This window comes from Cydia fagiglandana, chromosome 12, assembly GCF_963556715.1.
Source record: "Cydia fagiglandana chromosome 12, ilCydFagi1.1, whole genome shotgun sequence".
Taxonomy (NCBI): domain Eukaryota; kingdom Metazoa; phylum Arthropoda; class Insecta; order Lepidoptera; family Tortricidae; genus Cydia; species Cydia fagiglandana.
In genome coordinates this window covers 8,822,249-8,838,340 of record NC_085943.1, presented here as the reverse complement: position 1 = coordinate 8,838,340, position 16,092 = coordinate 8,822,249, and the positions used below count along the sequence as shown (strand labels likewise).

Sequence of the window (16,092 nt, the reverse complement as noted above, 5' to 3'; positions counted from 1 at the left end):
CTTCTCACCCCACTCTCAAACCTTCTCTCCCCATTCATAACCCACCTCTCCCCGCGAAACCTACTCACCCCGTTTTACGGTAACTACCTATTGCCTGGTATTTTTTTAATTGAGTTTATCATTATGTTACAGATGAGTTCAGTGCAAGAGGAGAAACCCCCAGAGCCAGCGAAGGCAGTCCGCGAGCTTCGCAACGCGGAGCTAGTGTCGCGGCTGCTCGCCGCTACACCACCATACTTATACAGCTCCTTTCCACTGCAGCCACATGCTTTCTTCTTCAGTGAGATGCTGCGATCGTTCGTGACGCGACATCCAAGGCCTAACCACTACCACAGGTAACACTCTTATCTACCTACTTACATTCAAAGACTTGCCTAGTTGAAAGAGCTGAGCTGACTTCCAATTCTATCAATCAATTACGATCGTGATCACTTGTAAAATCATATACCTACATGTACTATTAGAAGAGAAAACACCATACATCATTAAATAAAGGATTTAATACATAAAACATGGAAAACAGGCGTAGCTTCAAGTAAATCACACTCCGACGCAGCCATGGCAGGCGATCCTCCTCTGACAGTCCGGGTCGCGCCAATCGTAATGTCACAATTGACACCGACCTTAGAGCAGCGTTCGAGCAAACCACATAATCGGTTATCAGTACAGTCATCAGCAATAGTATCTTACACAACTAGGGTCGCAAAAATATATGACGCGCTCTTATTGCGCTCCAAATAAGAACGTGTCACATATTTTTGCGGCCCTAGTTGTGTAAGATACTATTGCTGATGACTGTACACGTACAGTCACCACACGAGATTGTTATGCTATTTTGGGTTCTTGCTAAATTGAAAATTCTATAGCGTAAGTATTGAACAACCAATTTAGATAGGACCCTAAGGCACTGGTCCCACCGCGAGCTAGTAAGCTATGAGCTATCGGCTATAAACACGAACAAAAGATACTTAAGCACTCCCGTGTAAATAAAAGCTAGAGACACGGCGATATTTATAGTTACTCGCCCAGCGGTGAGCTATAAATATCGCCGTGTCTCTTTTATTTACACAGGAGTGCTTATCTTTTGTTCGTGTTTATAGCCGATAGCTCATACTAGCTCGCGGTGGGACCAGTGCCTAAGTATTGAACAACCAATTTAGATAGGACCCTAAATGGCGCAACAGTCGCGGAGCGTGATAGAACTCAAACGCTCCGTTAGTGAGTGTGGCGCCATCCTTAGTACCACCCGGGGCTCACTCCGCGATTTTGTCGCTTTGCTACAGGTAGCTAAAAGTGCATCCGTTCGGCCCCAATTTTGGGGTTTGCCATAAGCCGCGCGTGGCGCTGTCGCCACCTAGTGGCCATATCTGTTCTGATCGTAACAGACACGTTTTGTTAGAGAGTGAGTCTTCTGTACTTAGTACTATTATTTATTCTGTGGTACCACATACATTATTCTGTCTCTAATATTAATTGTAACGTTACCCAAAGTGTATCAATTCTATTAGAATTTAATGCTTGTTTAATGTAACGCTTCGAACGATTCTAGTCATAATTACCTTAACAATACAAAACTCGGTTAGGTCACAATTAATCTCAACATGTACATTAACTAACTGAAACTTTATATTTTTAATTTCAGGAGATTCAAAAGACGATCACACAAATATTTCGCTGAAAATGACGAGTGGCGGCGGGACTGGCCAAAGCAGGACGAAGAAAAAAAGGAGCCAGAAACACGGCCCGAAGTTCCTTTAGAGTTAACTGTGGAGAAGCACCCTCGCGTTCCTTCGCCGAGGAGGCTATCGCCGAAGATTGAACAGAAACCCAGCAGTAGCCCACCTCCCGGCCGACAGTCGTCTTTCGTCGATGTAGGCACAGAAGAACTCCCCAAACCCTCGCCCTGCGTCGGCAGAGCTGACGCCGTCCCTTCAAACCTCATCCTACCCCCGCCGCCACCGATGTGGTATCCACCCATCTACAACCCCCAATTCGGCGTAGACCCTTTAAACTTCTTCATAGACTTACGTGTCTCTGGACATATATATGATAGAAAACGCGCCTTGGCCGAAGGTTTAGACAATATTAGCCAAGAACGACCAGAAGATTCCGGCTTAGACAAAAGATTGGGCAGGGATTTTGGGGTGAAACCACGCCACGTTTCTGCGTTCTCCGTCCCAGTTAGACCAGGGAACATTGCTCCTGAAGTACCAACTAAATACTTTGACCAGAACGGCACTAACAAACAGGGTAAAATCAACGGGACGTCGTATATAATGAAGAATTTGAAAAACGTTTACGAAAATTTGAAAAGCTCTCAAGATGTAAAAGACGTCTCCAGGGTAGATAAGGATGAGGATACGAAAGCCGAGTCCTCAGATATTGACGAAGATATAATAGATTAGTTGTATGATATTAACTAATATGTAGTTATAAAATTAAGTGTAATTTAAAGTGACGATGGATGAATGAATCTTTATTAAAAATAGATTGATGAAATGTGCGAAGTCTGGCATTGAGAAGATTAACTAAATGTGATTATGATTAGTAAAGATTTTTGTAGGAAATATTACCTACTTATCAAAATTGTATTATTAATGTAACTGTTGTCTACATAAGCGCGGGCCTGAGTCTATAACTGGATGTACCTACCTAAATAGTAAATACCTATGTACCTACTATAACAGGATGGATATTCTGTGATGAGAAATATTCAGAGCGAAAATATTGGTTGTTTGTTTGAATTCACGTTTTAGATCATATCAATATTTATTAGGTTAATACCTATCAGCGGTCGTAAGAATGTATATAAATGTATTACACAATGTTTATTTTTAGAGAACGCTGTTAAATAAAATCTAGTCCACCTAATTTAATAGGTATACACCGTGTTTAAAGCTATGTAGGACTTAAGCTAAGTTTATGATGATCTCAATGTAATAAAACATTTTTGTATTGTACCCTATTCCAAAGTGATTAAATCTAGTCCTTTATACAGGGTGATTCATGAGACGTGAGCAGGACTAATCCTGCACACTCAGTAACTCATAATTGATCGATCACCATCGTGTTTATGTGAAACAACCACACTTTTTCCTATTTTTTAACTTTTTGGTGAGAGCAAATTTAATTCTGTACAATCATGGTCACCCTACTAGACCTAATTAATAAACATAAAACCTCATTAACCATAATGACAACATTTTGTTACGAAAAAAATAAACTGTCAAACTTGAGTGAGATACGAGTTTTCAAAAGTAACCAGTCCGTGATGACAGTGATGACATTCAATTTGACACAGAATATCGGTAGTTTAGTATTCTAATTTTAGGGTGACCACGCATATCGTAAATAAATTAATAACTTTTTTTTTCAACATGACTAGAAAATTAACGTTAACCTCACTAATACTGATACGAGACAGCTGCTTATAATTTACGAAATACGCAGTGTTAGTCCTGCTCACGTCTCCTGAATCACCCTGTATATGTACTTAATTAAAATTCTGAGTTAATAGTAATTATGTAACGATTTAACTGTTATAAAATGATAAAACCCATATTATTCTGAATCATAATAAAATATTGATACTTAAATACAGTCTCTTTTTCGTTACGAGTATTACTTAGCACCGTAACCTTCCCTTCCATACTTGTTAATAACCTATGATATAATATAATATCATAGGGTACCTATAACTAGATTTAAAAAAAATAGAAATAATGATCACTAACGGAGAGGGAAAATTATAAGTTTCCTCACGATGTTTACATACACCGAAAATCGACTGATAGATGGTCAAGCAAATCTTGTCAGTAGAAAAAGGCGCGAAATTCAAATTTTCTACGAGACGCTATCCCTTCGCGCCTACATTTTTCAAATTTGCCGCCTTTTTCTGCTGACAAGATCTGCTTGACCAAGTATATGTAGTAAAAATGATATTACAACTTAGTTCCGAGAATGGGGTTGTGCACAAATCACGCGAGATGTTTTCGGCTACTTTTGGACCCCCCTTTCCCCTTGGTGATATTTGGTGAGGTTTTTGGCTATCCCCCTCCCACACACAACCTCACGTGTATTTTTTGATTTTTTTTCAATTGACCTAATTTTAAGATAAATAGCAGGTTATTGTATATAGAAAATCTTGTTTATTTTTCCATTCACGTTAAATAGACTCACTAGTTTGAAGTGCAGAGTGAAGATTTATGTTTAACGAAACCGAGAAAAAGTATCTACTCATGTGGTAGGTCTTTTTTCTTAGTTTCGTTCACTGTAGAAAAATACACGTGAGGTTTCCTTAAACCCCCCTCCCCCAACGTGATCTATCGTGATTTTTTCGTGACCCCCCTCCCCCTATCGAACATCGCGTGATTTGTGCACAAGCCCAATGCCATAAGTACAGTCAGCCAAGAAAGTGGTCTACCACTTTTCGACTCTATCAATCAGATGATACAAGTCGAGGTTGGTTGGAATTGGAACGAATTAACATGTTACGATTCACAATCATAGTCATCCTTCACGAAATACCAAATTACAACAATACAGGTATAATCTGGCAACATTAGTCAAAAGGCTATTCGCGATTGGTCAACTATTTGTCAAACGATTGAATGTTGCCAGTGTATAACATTTAAATACTCGGTAACATCCGAACTTGTAAGTTAAATGAAAAAAGCCACTTAAAAACGAAACTGATTCAAAATAGTATATTACAGAATCTGTATATATTTATATCTGATATATATCGGTGAAGATAACAGAATATTGTGATAGAAAGATAAAACCAAACTGAAACTCGAACGTAAATTTCTGTAGTCTCGTGACAATAGTGTTAAAAAAAAGTAGAATTGACAGTTATTGTTGTGCTGCCGGTGTAAAAAAAAAATAGTCCAAAAACTTTTTATACATTTTTAATATTATAGTATTTAGAATATGAATAAAAGAACAATTGATACTCTACAATACAAGTATTAATACAATTTATATAAACGATTTCGGTAATTTCATCAATTTCTAAAAACAAAGGAAGTCTGACAAATGACATTCATATTTTTATTCATTCGCATAGCAACATTAGTCACCACGCGATTTTCTTTCCGAATTTGCTTGTACTTCTTCTCGAAGAATTTAAAAGGTTTTCACTTTAGTTTCCAGAAAAGATACTCGAAAATGTTTGGTGGTCAACAGCCTATTTTAGTTTTGAGTAAGTGTTGTGTGAAGAAAGCTTTTGTATCGTCTAATAAAAGGTAAAATTATTCAATGGTGATTCACGGTTGCAGGTCAAAACACAAAACGTGAGTCCGGCCGGAAGGTTCAGCTCGAAAATATTAATGCAGGAAAGGTGAATATGTGTTCAAATTATACTATACTTAAAATTTCCGCACTTAGCAAACTATACTAGTTATTATTTTGTACGTTTGTGATTTATTTTAGACAATAGCGGACGTAATCCGAACATGCCTTGGACCTCAGGCGATGTTAAAAATGTTGATGGACCCCATGGGTGGCATCGTGATGACCAACGATGGCAATGCTATTCTTCGGGAGATCACTGTACAGCACCCCGCAGCCAAATCTATGATAGAAATAGCGAGAACACAAGATGAAGAGGTTATAATTATTATTATACTTTTTTGCCAGTTACAATCCTTTAACTATAATTTAAAACATTACACATACAATAAATCTTTTAATTGTATCTTAAACGCTCACTTATCTCTTGTTTCTGTTAATTTTGTGCCATAAAAATTAGCTTAAGACACTCTCAAACTAATTGCATATGTGTGGGTGGTATTCCACCTGTCCAATTTCTTTGTCCAATGTGCATTGCGTCTTACTCTTTCATTAAGCAAAATGTGAGACTCAAATCCACATTGGACCAAGTTGTTGGACAGATGGAATACCACCTTAACAAAGGGATCATTATAATATGGTGTCTAGAAACAATCCCAATTACCATACATTTTGGTGCACTCTAATTCTTTAAAAACCCCAACTGATGTGTCTAGGTTGGTGACGGAACCACATCGGTAATAGTCCTGGCCGGAGAAATGCTGGCCGTGGCCGAGCAGTTCCTGACCCAGAACATCCACCCCACAGTCATCATCAGGGAGTACCGGCAGGCCCTGGAGGATGCCATCAAACTACTGGAGGAGAAGATCTCTATCCCCATTGACATGAATGACAAGGAAAAGATGAAGGATGTTGTAAGTGATCTTATTGCATCCTTTTGTAGAGAAGTCTGCAAAGACTTGGATATTTTTATAAATTAGGGCACACATATTTAGGTACAAATTTAATTCATCAAGTGACCTTTACAGCACCTATTCTATCTAGCCCCTTTGTTCTGAGTTAGAGTATATCTCTAAGCTCAGTGTGCCGCTTGGCAAAGGCCTCATTGAGGTCTGTTGTGGGCCACTCTTCTCCAGTTCGGGCCCGCTGTACGGCACGGCACCTATTAATCAACTTTATTAGCATTGATGCATTTTCCAAGAATGTCCGTTTGCATTACTTAGGCCGAGAGTTGGGTTTTGAAAATGGCAGTTTTTTTCGGTAGGTCGTAGCCCAGTCAACTTTGGAAATCACTGCCATAGCGTTATGCAAAAGACAATATACAAGAAGTGGTTCTATTGCTTTAGGGCGCGGACTGCGAATCTGCAAGCAAAAGGAGACTATTCATACATTTGGTGGAGCGCAATGTACACAGACAAGATATCCTCCAGATTGAGCATAGTAGCGCTACCCTCTCTGCCACAAATATACAGTAGTTTTACTCCATTTTTGAGTCAAAGTGTTTTTGTGTGATGTCTGTGTCTTTGAATGGACCGATCACGGCACGGGACTCTCACCTCGTCCTCCGCACCCCAGTATTTTTGGCAGCATCGGTTTCATGAAATAATTGTTCTAAACTCCGTCTAGAGGATTCCTAGTCTATGGCAATGTATTAATGGACTTTTAGTGCGGGGCACTTGTTTAGTGAATTAGAGTAAACATAATATTTTTTCTGTTTCAGATCCGTTCATGTGTAGGCACCAAGTACATTGGGCGTTGGGCCGACCTGGCTGTCGACATTGCCTTGGATGCAGTCAACACTGTCATGGTCAACGAGAATGGCAGGGTGGAGGTTGATATTAAGAAGTAAGAAATTATGTATTTCATTTTCTTTGATTGCTGAGAGTATTTAAATTTTTTCGTAAACATTAATGGTAAAAACTTTTACGGCCTCTGTTCACATTTTCCATCTACCTATAATAAAAACATGAAACAATGTTAAATTCTAGCTATGCCAAAGTAGAGAAGATCCCCGGCGGCACGGTGGAGGAGTCCCGCGTCCTGAACGGCGTGATGATCAACAAGGACGTGACGCACCCCAAGATGAGGCGCTACATCGAGAACCCGCGCATCGTGCTGCTCGACTGTCCCCTTGAGTACAAGAAAGGAGAGAGCCAGACCAACATCGAGATTGTAGGAGAACAGGTATGATGTTGAAATACTTTGATTTATATTTCAGGATTAAAAAGAACTTCTAAGCTTGAGAATTTAAAGAACAATAGAGATGCGGCACTTTATTAATATGTTAAAGGCAAATCAATGAATCTACTCATCTTATAGGCGAGCAATTTTTGTATATTTATTTATTTATATATTTCGGGCTTCTCAGAAACGGCTGAAATAATGGGAAGGATGAAATTTGCTATATGGTGGTTTTTGGGGGCCAAAAATCGATCTAGCCAGGTCTTATCTCTGGGAAAACGCGCATGTTTTGAGTTTTTATATGTTTTCTAAGCATAGCTCGGTCTCCCAGATGTTAACAATAATAGGAAATGTGTAGACTAGACATTAAACTGTTAATGCCGTTTTAAACATGACAGACAATCTTAGCATTGAGGGAAAAGCTGAACAAAAGCTCATTCAATTCAGTGCTTTCCTAAATGGTTTTGTATGTAAACAATGGCATATACTGTATTCAGGACTTCACAAAGCTACTCCAACTGGAAGAGGAGCACGTGCAGCGCCAGTGCGAGGACATCATTGCGCTGAAGCCCGACATCGTGTTCACGGAGAAGGGCGTCTCCGACCTGGCGCAGCACTACCTGGTCAAGGCCGGCATCACCGCCATCCGCAGGTAACTAACAGCTGTCTAGTAGCAGTGCGAGGACATCATCGCGCTGAAGCCCGACGCCATTGGAAGTGTATTTTTTTTATTTATAACTTTAAGCTGGGTGTCAAGAAAATTTTAGTGTGTTTTTTAATTGGAGATTTGAGTATTGGTGGTTTAAATTGAATATGATATGTTCAGATTGCGCAAGACGGACAACAACCGGCTGGCGCGCGCGTGCGGCGCCACCATCGTGAACCGCACCGAGGAGCTGCGCGAGGCCGACGTGGGCACCGCCGCCGGCAAGTTCGAGGTCAAGAAGATCGGCGACGACTACTTCTCTTTCATCACAGAGTGCAAGAACCCCAAGGTGAGTCATGTATCTCTACAGGAGCGACGTCGGCCCCGCGACCAGCTCAACAACCGGACGACAACCGGTTGGCACGCGCGTGCGGCGCCACCATCGTAAACCGCACCGAGGAGCTGCGCGAGGCCGACGTCGGCACCGCCGCCGGCAAGTTCGAGGTCAAGAAGATCGGCGACGACTACTTCTCTTTCATCACAGAGTGCAAGAACCCCAAGGTGAGTCATGTATCTCTACAGGAGCGATGTAGGCACCGCGACCAGTACAACAATCGCACAACAACCGGCTGACCCGCGCGTGCGGCGCCACCATCGTGAACCGCACCGAGGAGCTGCGCGAGGCCGACGTGGGCACCGCCGCCGGCAAGTTCGAGGTCAAGAAGATCGGCGACGACTACTTCTCTTTCATCACAGAGTGCAAGAACCCCAAGGTGAGTCATGTATCTCTACAGGAGCGATGTAGGCACCGCGACCAGTACAACAATCGCACAACAACCGGTTGGCCCTCGCGTGCGGCGCCACCATCGTGAACCGCACCGAGGAGCTGCGCGAGGCCGACGTGGGCACCGCCGCCGGCAAGTTCGAGGTCAAGAAGATCGGCGACGACTACTTCTCCTTCATCACAGAGTGCAAGAACCCCAAAGTAAACTTGAACATCATCTTTTTTAAGGAACTGCCTACATGTTATGAGATTGGCGCAATGTACACAAGAGAGAGAGACAACTTTGCACACAGGTAAAGATGTAGTGCATAGTTATTATCCATCGTATTTTCACGGAAACTTGCGAAAGTTTCTTGCTATTTCAGTCAGTCTCGGTGTAAAAAGTACTGACATTGACTGAACTAGCATGGCACATACGAACGTTTCCGAGAAAATACGATGGAAAACAATGCACTACATCTGTAACTTAAAATCCATGTGGGTAAATTCTCGTGCACGTGTTCCCAATTGTGTGATTGGAAATGAACACACTATGTAATGCTTGCCATAAGAATATGAAAGCTGAAAATGTTTTTGACTAGTGCCACAATCTATAAAACAATAGTCGTGTGCTATTTAAAATGATTGTTGTGTTTGTGTTGATGTGTAAAAGTCTGTGACATTAACCCTGTCACACCCTGTATATGTTCTTGTGCAGTCTCGGCATTTACGCAAACATCAAAGTGCTATTTTTGATTGAACTATATTTTCCCCAAGCAACATATTAGATATAGTTAGATTATAGGTTAAAGGTTTTCGCGGGCTTAGTTTCCGCAACTCGACGTCATATTATTGCGCCTATTTTGCGTGATGGGTTGGCGGCACTATTGCCAACCCAACTCTACTAAGAAGCCTAGCCGACCCTTGACGTTGCCGACGACTTCTGGGAGAGACCCCGGTGAGCCGAGGTGTTGTGCCCGGTATTTTGCCACCCCTGGGCATTCGAGAATGACGTGGGCGGCTGTCTCCTCCATATTACGTATTAACATTAAATATATTTGATTTTCAGGCGTGCACGATCCTCCTCCGCGGTGCTTCCAAGGACGTGTTGAATGAAATCGAGAGGAACCTCCAGGACGCTCTTCATGTCGCTAAGAATTTGGTAAACAATATGCACGTTAATTAGATTTTTATGGGTCTATTGTGTTGGGACAGTGGGATGCGGAAGTAACTTTTTTTTATCAACGCGATATCGTGGCGGAGGTAGTTGGGGGGGGGGTTAAGTCTAAAAACAGGTATTGTACAGAGACGAAAAGGTTAAGGGGACTATCTTCTTAGTCGGTACACTCTTGCCAGAGTGGTCGTGGTCATCATTGTGAATCTCGATGAGTGATGATCTTGCTAATACGGCTCCATTCGTCGTGGACTGCAGCTTTCCGGGTACATTCGTAAACCGAGCACTTAGTTGCGGCCTTGATCTGGTCCATCTCATTGGTGATCTACCACGTGGCATGGTGCCTTCGACCTTTCCCTGCACTACGAGACGCTCTATGGAGTCATTACCACGACGACAAACATGGCCGAAGAAGGCCAGAAATGCGTGACTCCACTGTGGTTGGTAGGCGCTGTCTGATGCCGAGTTCTTTTAATATGGAGTCATTTGTACGAAACTCTGTCCACGATACTCCTAGCGCCTCGCTAAGGGGAGGATAACGCCAGGTTAAAACGACGTCGTCTGATGGATCTTCTAATAGGAGTAATAGAGAAAGCGTTATTATTGTTTGTTCATGCCAGTGTAATTTAAATTCTCAACTTGCCTATTTTTTAAATTTCTTTCACGTCAAGACGATACACGTATCTTGTTCCTTATCAAAGCCACAGAATAAATAATAGTACTAGGTACAGAAGACTCACTCTCTAACAAAACGCGTCTGTCCCGATCAGCATAGATATGGCCGCTAGGTGGCGACAGCGCCACGCGCGGCTTATGGCAAACCCCAAAATTGGGGTGGAACGGATGTACTTTCAGCTATCTGTAGCAAAGCGACGAAATCGCGGAGTGAGACACGCCTGTCAAAGCTTACCTTAGAAGGAATGAACCTGACGAAATTACGTATTTTTGGTACCTAACTTGTCAACAATGTATGAACGTGTTTTTGATCGCATTATGTATGATCTGTCTCTCATGGGCGCACGCGGGGGGTAGTCTATAGTAAATACGAAAATGCGGGCAAACAATACATTATGACGTACAACTTTTTGGTAAAGAATAGAAATCCCTCTATAGTTTATTTGTATTATTTGTTTGTTTTCAGGTTTATAGGCTTCTTTTAAATATGTCGATTAATACAAACGTATATAGAGCAGGTTGTTGAAGGATGGTATGTATGTGCTGCAGGTGCTGAGCCCTCGGCTGGTGGCGGGCGGCGGCGCGGTGGAGATGGCGGTGTCGCACGCGCTGGCCGCCAACGCCGCGCACAACACGCCCTACCGCGCCGTGGCGCAGGCGCTAGGTAACCACACTTTCATACAACTTCTTATTCTACTCTCAGTATTCTCATTAAGTGGCAATGGGCAGGCCACATTGCACGCAGAGAAGATGACCGATGGGGTCGAAAAGTGCTCAAGTGGAGACCACGGACTAGCAAGCGCAGCGTAGGACGTCCACCCACAAGATGGACAGACGACCTTATTAAGGTCGCCGGAAGACGCTGGATGCGGGTCGCTTCCAATCGGTACGGATATCCAAGGGGGAGGCCTATGGTTAGCAGTGGACGTCTTATGGCTGAGATGATGACGATGATTTTATTCTCACCTAAACTATAGTTCGTTGTTTTTAGCATTAGAAAAAAGGTAATGAATCTTGACGTGTCTTTTTATTGAAAAAACACTTTTGAAAAATAAGTCACCGCAAATATATTATGTAACAATTATGAATCATATACGATTATTTACATTCTTTTGCTTCCATAGTAATAGTTACTGATTTTTATAAAGCGTTTTTCAATTAAAAGACACGTCATAATCGCGTAGTCTTGTTCTAGTGTTAAAAAACAAACTATAATCTGTGATGGCACGACAGACAAAATTACGGCACATATCGAACCAGCAATGATAACACGAATAAATGTAAATCCGGCATAAATATTGAAGATATGAAACGCACAATGCTCCTTGGTCACATGTACATCGTATAAAATCTGTTGCTAATTTACGGTTCAATAGTTGTTATAGTTGGTCAAACCAACTTGTCAGTCAGTAAGAACCAGGAAAACTATACTCATCCTTTTCTTTTGGGTGCTAGTACTAGTGTAAGACAAATATAGTATGATTCTCTCTGTCTATAATTGAAATGAGACAGTCCTTTGATAAACTATAGTTAAATTGTTATTTTTTGAAATTCCAGAGATCATTCCCCGCACGCTCGCTCAGAACTGCGGCGCTAACACCATCCGCACGCTGACCGCGCTGCGCGCGCAGCATGCTGCTGGTAGCAGCACGGCCGGCATCGACGGCGAGACTGGAGCCATTGTAGACATGGCCGCCAAGGGCATCTGGGAACCTCTCGCCGTCAAACTGCAGGTAGGACACGGGGAAACCGGCCGCAGAACCACTCGAGGGCACTCGGCCAACTGCGAGTCGAACTCGCGCACGAAGGGTTCCGTACCATTAAGCAAAAAAACCTGGCAAGTGCGAGTCGGACTCGCGCACGAAGGGTTCCGTACCATAATGCAAAAAACGGCAAAAAAAACGGTCACCCATCCAAGTACTGACCCCGCCCGACGTTGCTTTACTTCGGTCAAAAATCTCGTTTGTTGTATGGGAGCCCCACTTAAATCTTTATTTTATTCTGTTTTTAGTATTTGTTGTTATAGCGGCAACAGAAATACATCATCTGTGAAAATTTCAACTGTCTAGCTATCACAGTTCGTGAAATACAGCCTGGTGACAGACGGACGGACGGACGAACGGACAGCGGAGTCTTAGTAAAAGGGTCCCGTTTTTACCCTTTGGGTACGGAACCCTAAAAACGACAAAAAAATCACGTTTGTTGTATGGGAGCCTCACTTAAGTATTTATTATATTCTGTTTTTAGTATTTGTTGTTATAGCGGCAACAGAAATACCTCATCTGTAAAAATTTCATAGCTATCACGCGGCTTATGAGATATAGTGACAAACGGACAGACGGACAGCGGAGTCTTAGTAATAGGGTCCCGTTTTTATCCTTTGAGTACAGAGGGCTTACTGCGAACCACGTTCGACGTGTTGCCTCCCTGTCACACTTACGTACGAATTTACAAGTGCGACAGAGAGGCAACACGTCGAACGTGGTTCGCGGTAGGCCCTCTGAGCCCTAAAAAACCGTCAGCCGGGCCGGATAAAAGCGCTCCGACTAAATGTACGCTGGCAGAGTTAAGCATTTGCCTGGTGATTACGAGAAAATGTTCAACGTAAATGCAACTTATAGTTCGTTTTTTTTAGCATTAGAAATAAGGTAAACAATCTTGATGTGTCTTTTAATTGAAAAACACATTTTAAAAATAAGTTACGGCAAATATGTAACAATCTAATACGATCATTTATATTCTTCTGCTTTCATAAGTACCTAATTGTTATTGATTTTTAAAAAGCGTTTTTCAATTAAAAGACATGACAAGATCGCTTACCTTCTTGCAATTTCTTTCTAATGCTAAAAAAAAACGAACTATAGAGGCTGACTCATACGTAATAATTAAGCTTTTCGAATCCACAAATTACTTACGAGTCTTACGACACCACACCACATTTGCGACATATTTAACATTCTCTTCCTTACGTGCCTTATCTTCTTTTCCACAGGTGTACAAGACGGCGGTGGAAACAGCCATTTTGCTGCTGCGGATCGACGACATCGTGTCGGGCTCCAAGAAGAAGGCCAACGACCCCGCCGCGCCGCCCGCACCCTCCGCCATGGCTGCCGGCGCCGAGTAACACACGAACAAACACAAGTTTACACCTAGCTAGTTCATCTCTTCGGTGCTGGCGTTTGGCCAATTGCACCGGTTAAGATCGGTTTTCCTAGGATAGCGGTGCCGTCATATAGCGGCCGACTCCATACTAAATAATACGGCTAAATATGGATGTCGTAGTATTTGTATGGAGACGCCCGCTATATGACGGCACCGCTATCCTAGGAAACTAGAGCATTAGTGTTGGGACATTCGAAGGTCTAGTCTATCACTTTTCTGTGAAATAAATTTAACTAATAACTCTCATGGAATTGTTTGAACATTATCGAGCGACAAACCTTTTCCTTCCTGTTCGCTTATGATTAGAACACTTAAGTTTGCCTGGATATCTGCTTGAGATACTAAGTACTAATTTTACTATGGCGTCAAATGATGCAAATCAAGCGAAATTTAATACGATCTGTGTGCTAGACTTTTTGTTCATTCATATCACACCTACGGAAGATTCTGACAATCCATTAACCGGTTGTTATTAGCCATTATTGCGAGCACAGAAGAAATGTATAATTTTATATTGTTTAGTGACATAACGGACGCTTACTCTTAGTATTCTTATGTGACTAAATACTTACTATAATCTTAAATTAATCAAATGTACCGAGATTGCGGATATTTTTTTACACAAATATGCTTAAGACTTACATTCATTTATAGATATCGCTAGAAGCCAATAGTCACTTTCAGCATTGTTTTTATCAAATTCCATGTCGGAAAAGCTGATGTTATTATAACAGTATTGTATACCTACAAACAAACCAAAAGAACATCAGTGTCCATTTTACACAGTCGTAAATAGATTTACATATGATGCTACTTTCCCTCACTAGGGCGGGAAAGAGCACTTTCCGTGGGTATGTTAAAAGTTTAAAGGACCATATGTATTGTAAAACGTTGTACGATACACGTGCGAATAGGTAACTCGTGTCGACTCATCGCATCGCCACTCGTTTCGAATTTCCTCTTTTCCGGCACTTGTAACGTAAATAACTATTATTATTATTATTATTTGTATCTCCTTCGATATCACGGGCCTATAATCCCGGTTTTTTGATAGGCTTGCGTGGGGACACAGATCCAACACGTAGAGGCCTCTTGGAGAGCTTTAATGTCATGTAGAACGCCTGCTGGAACCCGTTCACAGGTGCAACAATAGACACCCATGAACCGGTCTCAGCAGGCATTGGGACTATTGTAGCAAAAGTGAATAGTATACCGGTCTATGGATTGAAGTTTGGGTGGACAATGAGACTGGGCTATTGTGAAGAGTTCGGACACCTGCCATAACAATGCTAACACACGTTATCGAGGCAGGCGGTGACTCGCCGCTGACTAGATGGGCCCCTGAAACTGCCGTCGCGAAGACGACCAGGAGCAACATCGGTGTGAGCGGCTCAGGGGTGTCGAGAGGTGTGCGCCGCTTTCTACCCAGTGACTTAACAGCCACTGTGCCAACTCGCGTCTTATGCATCTTTCACTTCCACCCCTGGAGCATATAGCTCTAGCGACTCCTCTCTGGACGGCCAATGAAGGCAAGCCAGAGCTGAGAGTCCTGCGGGTCCCCTTGGGGTCCACTCCGACCGACGAAGACACGCCGGAGACGGAGACCCTGACCGACTCTCGGGAGCACTCGGGTCCGTGGGGTCGTTACTCCCCAACAGCTCGCCATTATTATTATTATTATTACGAGCCCATTGTGTCCCACTGCTGGGCAAAGGCCTCCCCCCTCTTCTTCCATTCTTCCCGATTTTGAGCTGCATCTGGCCAGTCTCTCAAAAAGGAGTCTAAGTTATCCCGCCATCGCCGACGAGGTCTGCCGCATCTCCGGTTCGACTCATGGGGCACCCACTCCGTGGTTATCTTGGCCCATAAGTCATTCGGCATGCGGCAGACATGACCAGCCCAGTCCCACTTTAACTTGGCCGCTTTTCGAGCTACATCTATTATTTGAGTTTTAGAGCGCAGCGTGGTGTTCCGGATGTGATCCCTTAGTTTCACACCTAATATGCTGCGCTCCATAGCTCTCTGACAAACCCCGAGTTTGGACTTCTGAGCTTCCGTCAAAGACCAAGTTTGAGCACCATAGGTGAGGACTGGAAGTATACACATGTCCATGAGCCTACGTTTGAGAGACAGAGGTAGATCTCCCTTCATGAGGTGTTTCATGGACCAATAGCTCTTCCAGGCGTTCTCGGTCCGTCT

The 16,092-nt window shown here is 42.6% G+C and overlaps 2 protein-coding genes across 3 annotated transcripts in view; both read left to right on the top strand.

Annotated features, from left to right (window-relative positions):
- LOC134669565 (uncharacterized) overlaps positions 1-2,405 on the top strand; it is a 49,380-nt gene extending 46,975 nt beyond the window's left edge. The window contains exons 2-3 of one of the 2 annotated variants that reach the window (XM_063527215.1): positions 133-335; positions 1,643-2,405. In XM_063527215.1, the coding sequence (XP_063383285.1) occupies positions 133-335; positions 1,643-2,405 (966 nt within the window). Of the gene's footprint in view, positions 1-126; positions 336-1,642 lie in introns of those variants that run through there. The other variant, XM_063527214.1, reaches the window with a different exon arrangement.
- A 2,644-nt stretch (positions 2,406-5,049) lies between these two features.
- LOC134669575 (T-complex protein 1 subunit gamma) lies at positions 5,050-13,888 on the top strand. The gene is made up of 12 exons (XM_063527228.1): positions 5,050-5,203; positions 5,280-5,341; positions 5,434-5,610; positions 6,009-6,206; positions 7,013-7,137; positions 7,281-7,476; positions 7,971-8,125; positions 8,300-8,468; positions 9,952-10,044; positions 11,281-11,395; positions 12,289-12,464; positions 13,724-13,888. Exons 1-12 carry the CDS (start codon positions 5,170-5,172, stop codon positions 13,853-13,855), a joined length of 1,632 nt encoding a protein of 543 aa, XP_063383298.1. The 5' UTR covers positions 5,050-5,169; the 3' UTR covers positions 13,856-13,888.
- The last annotated feature ends 2,204 nt before the right edge of the window (positions 13,889-16,092 follow it).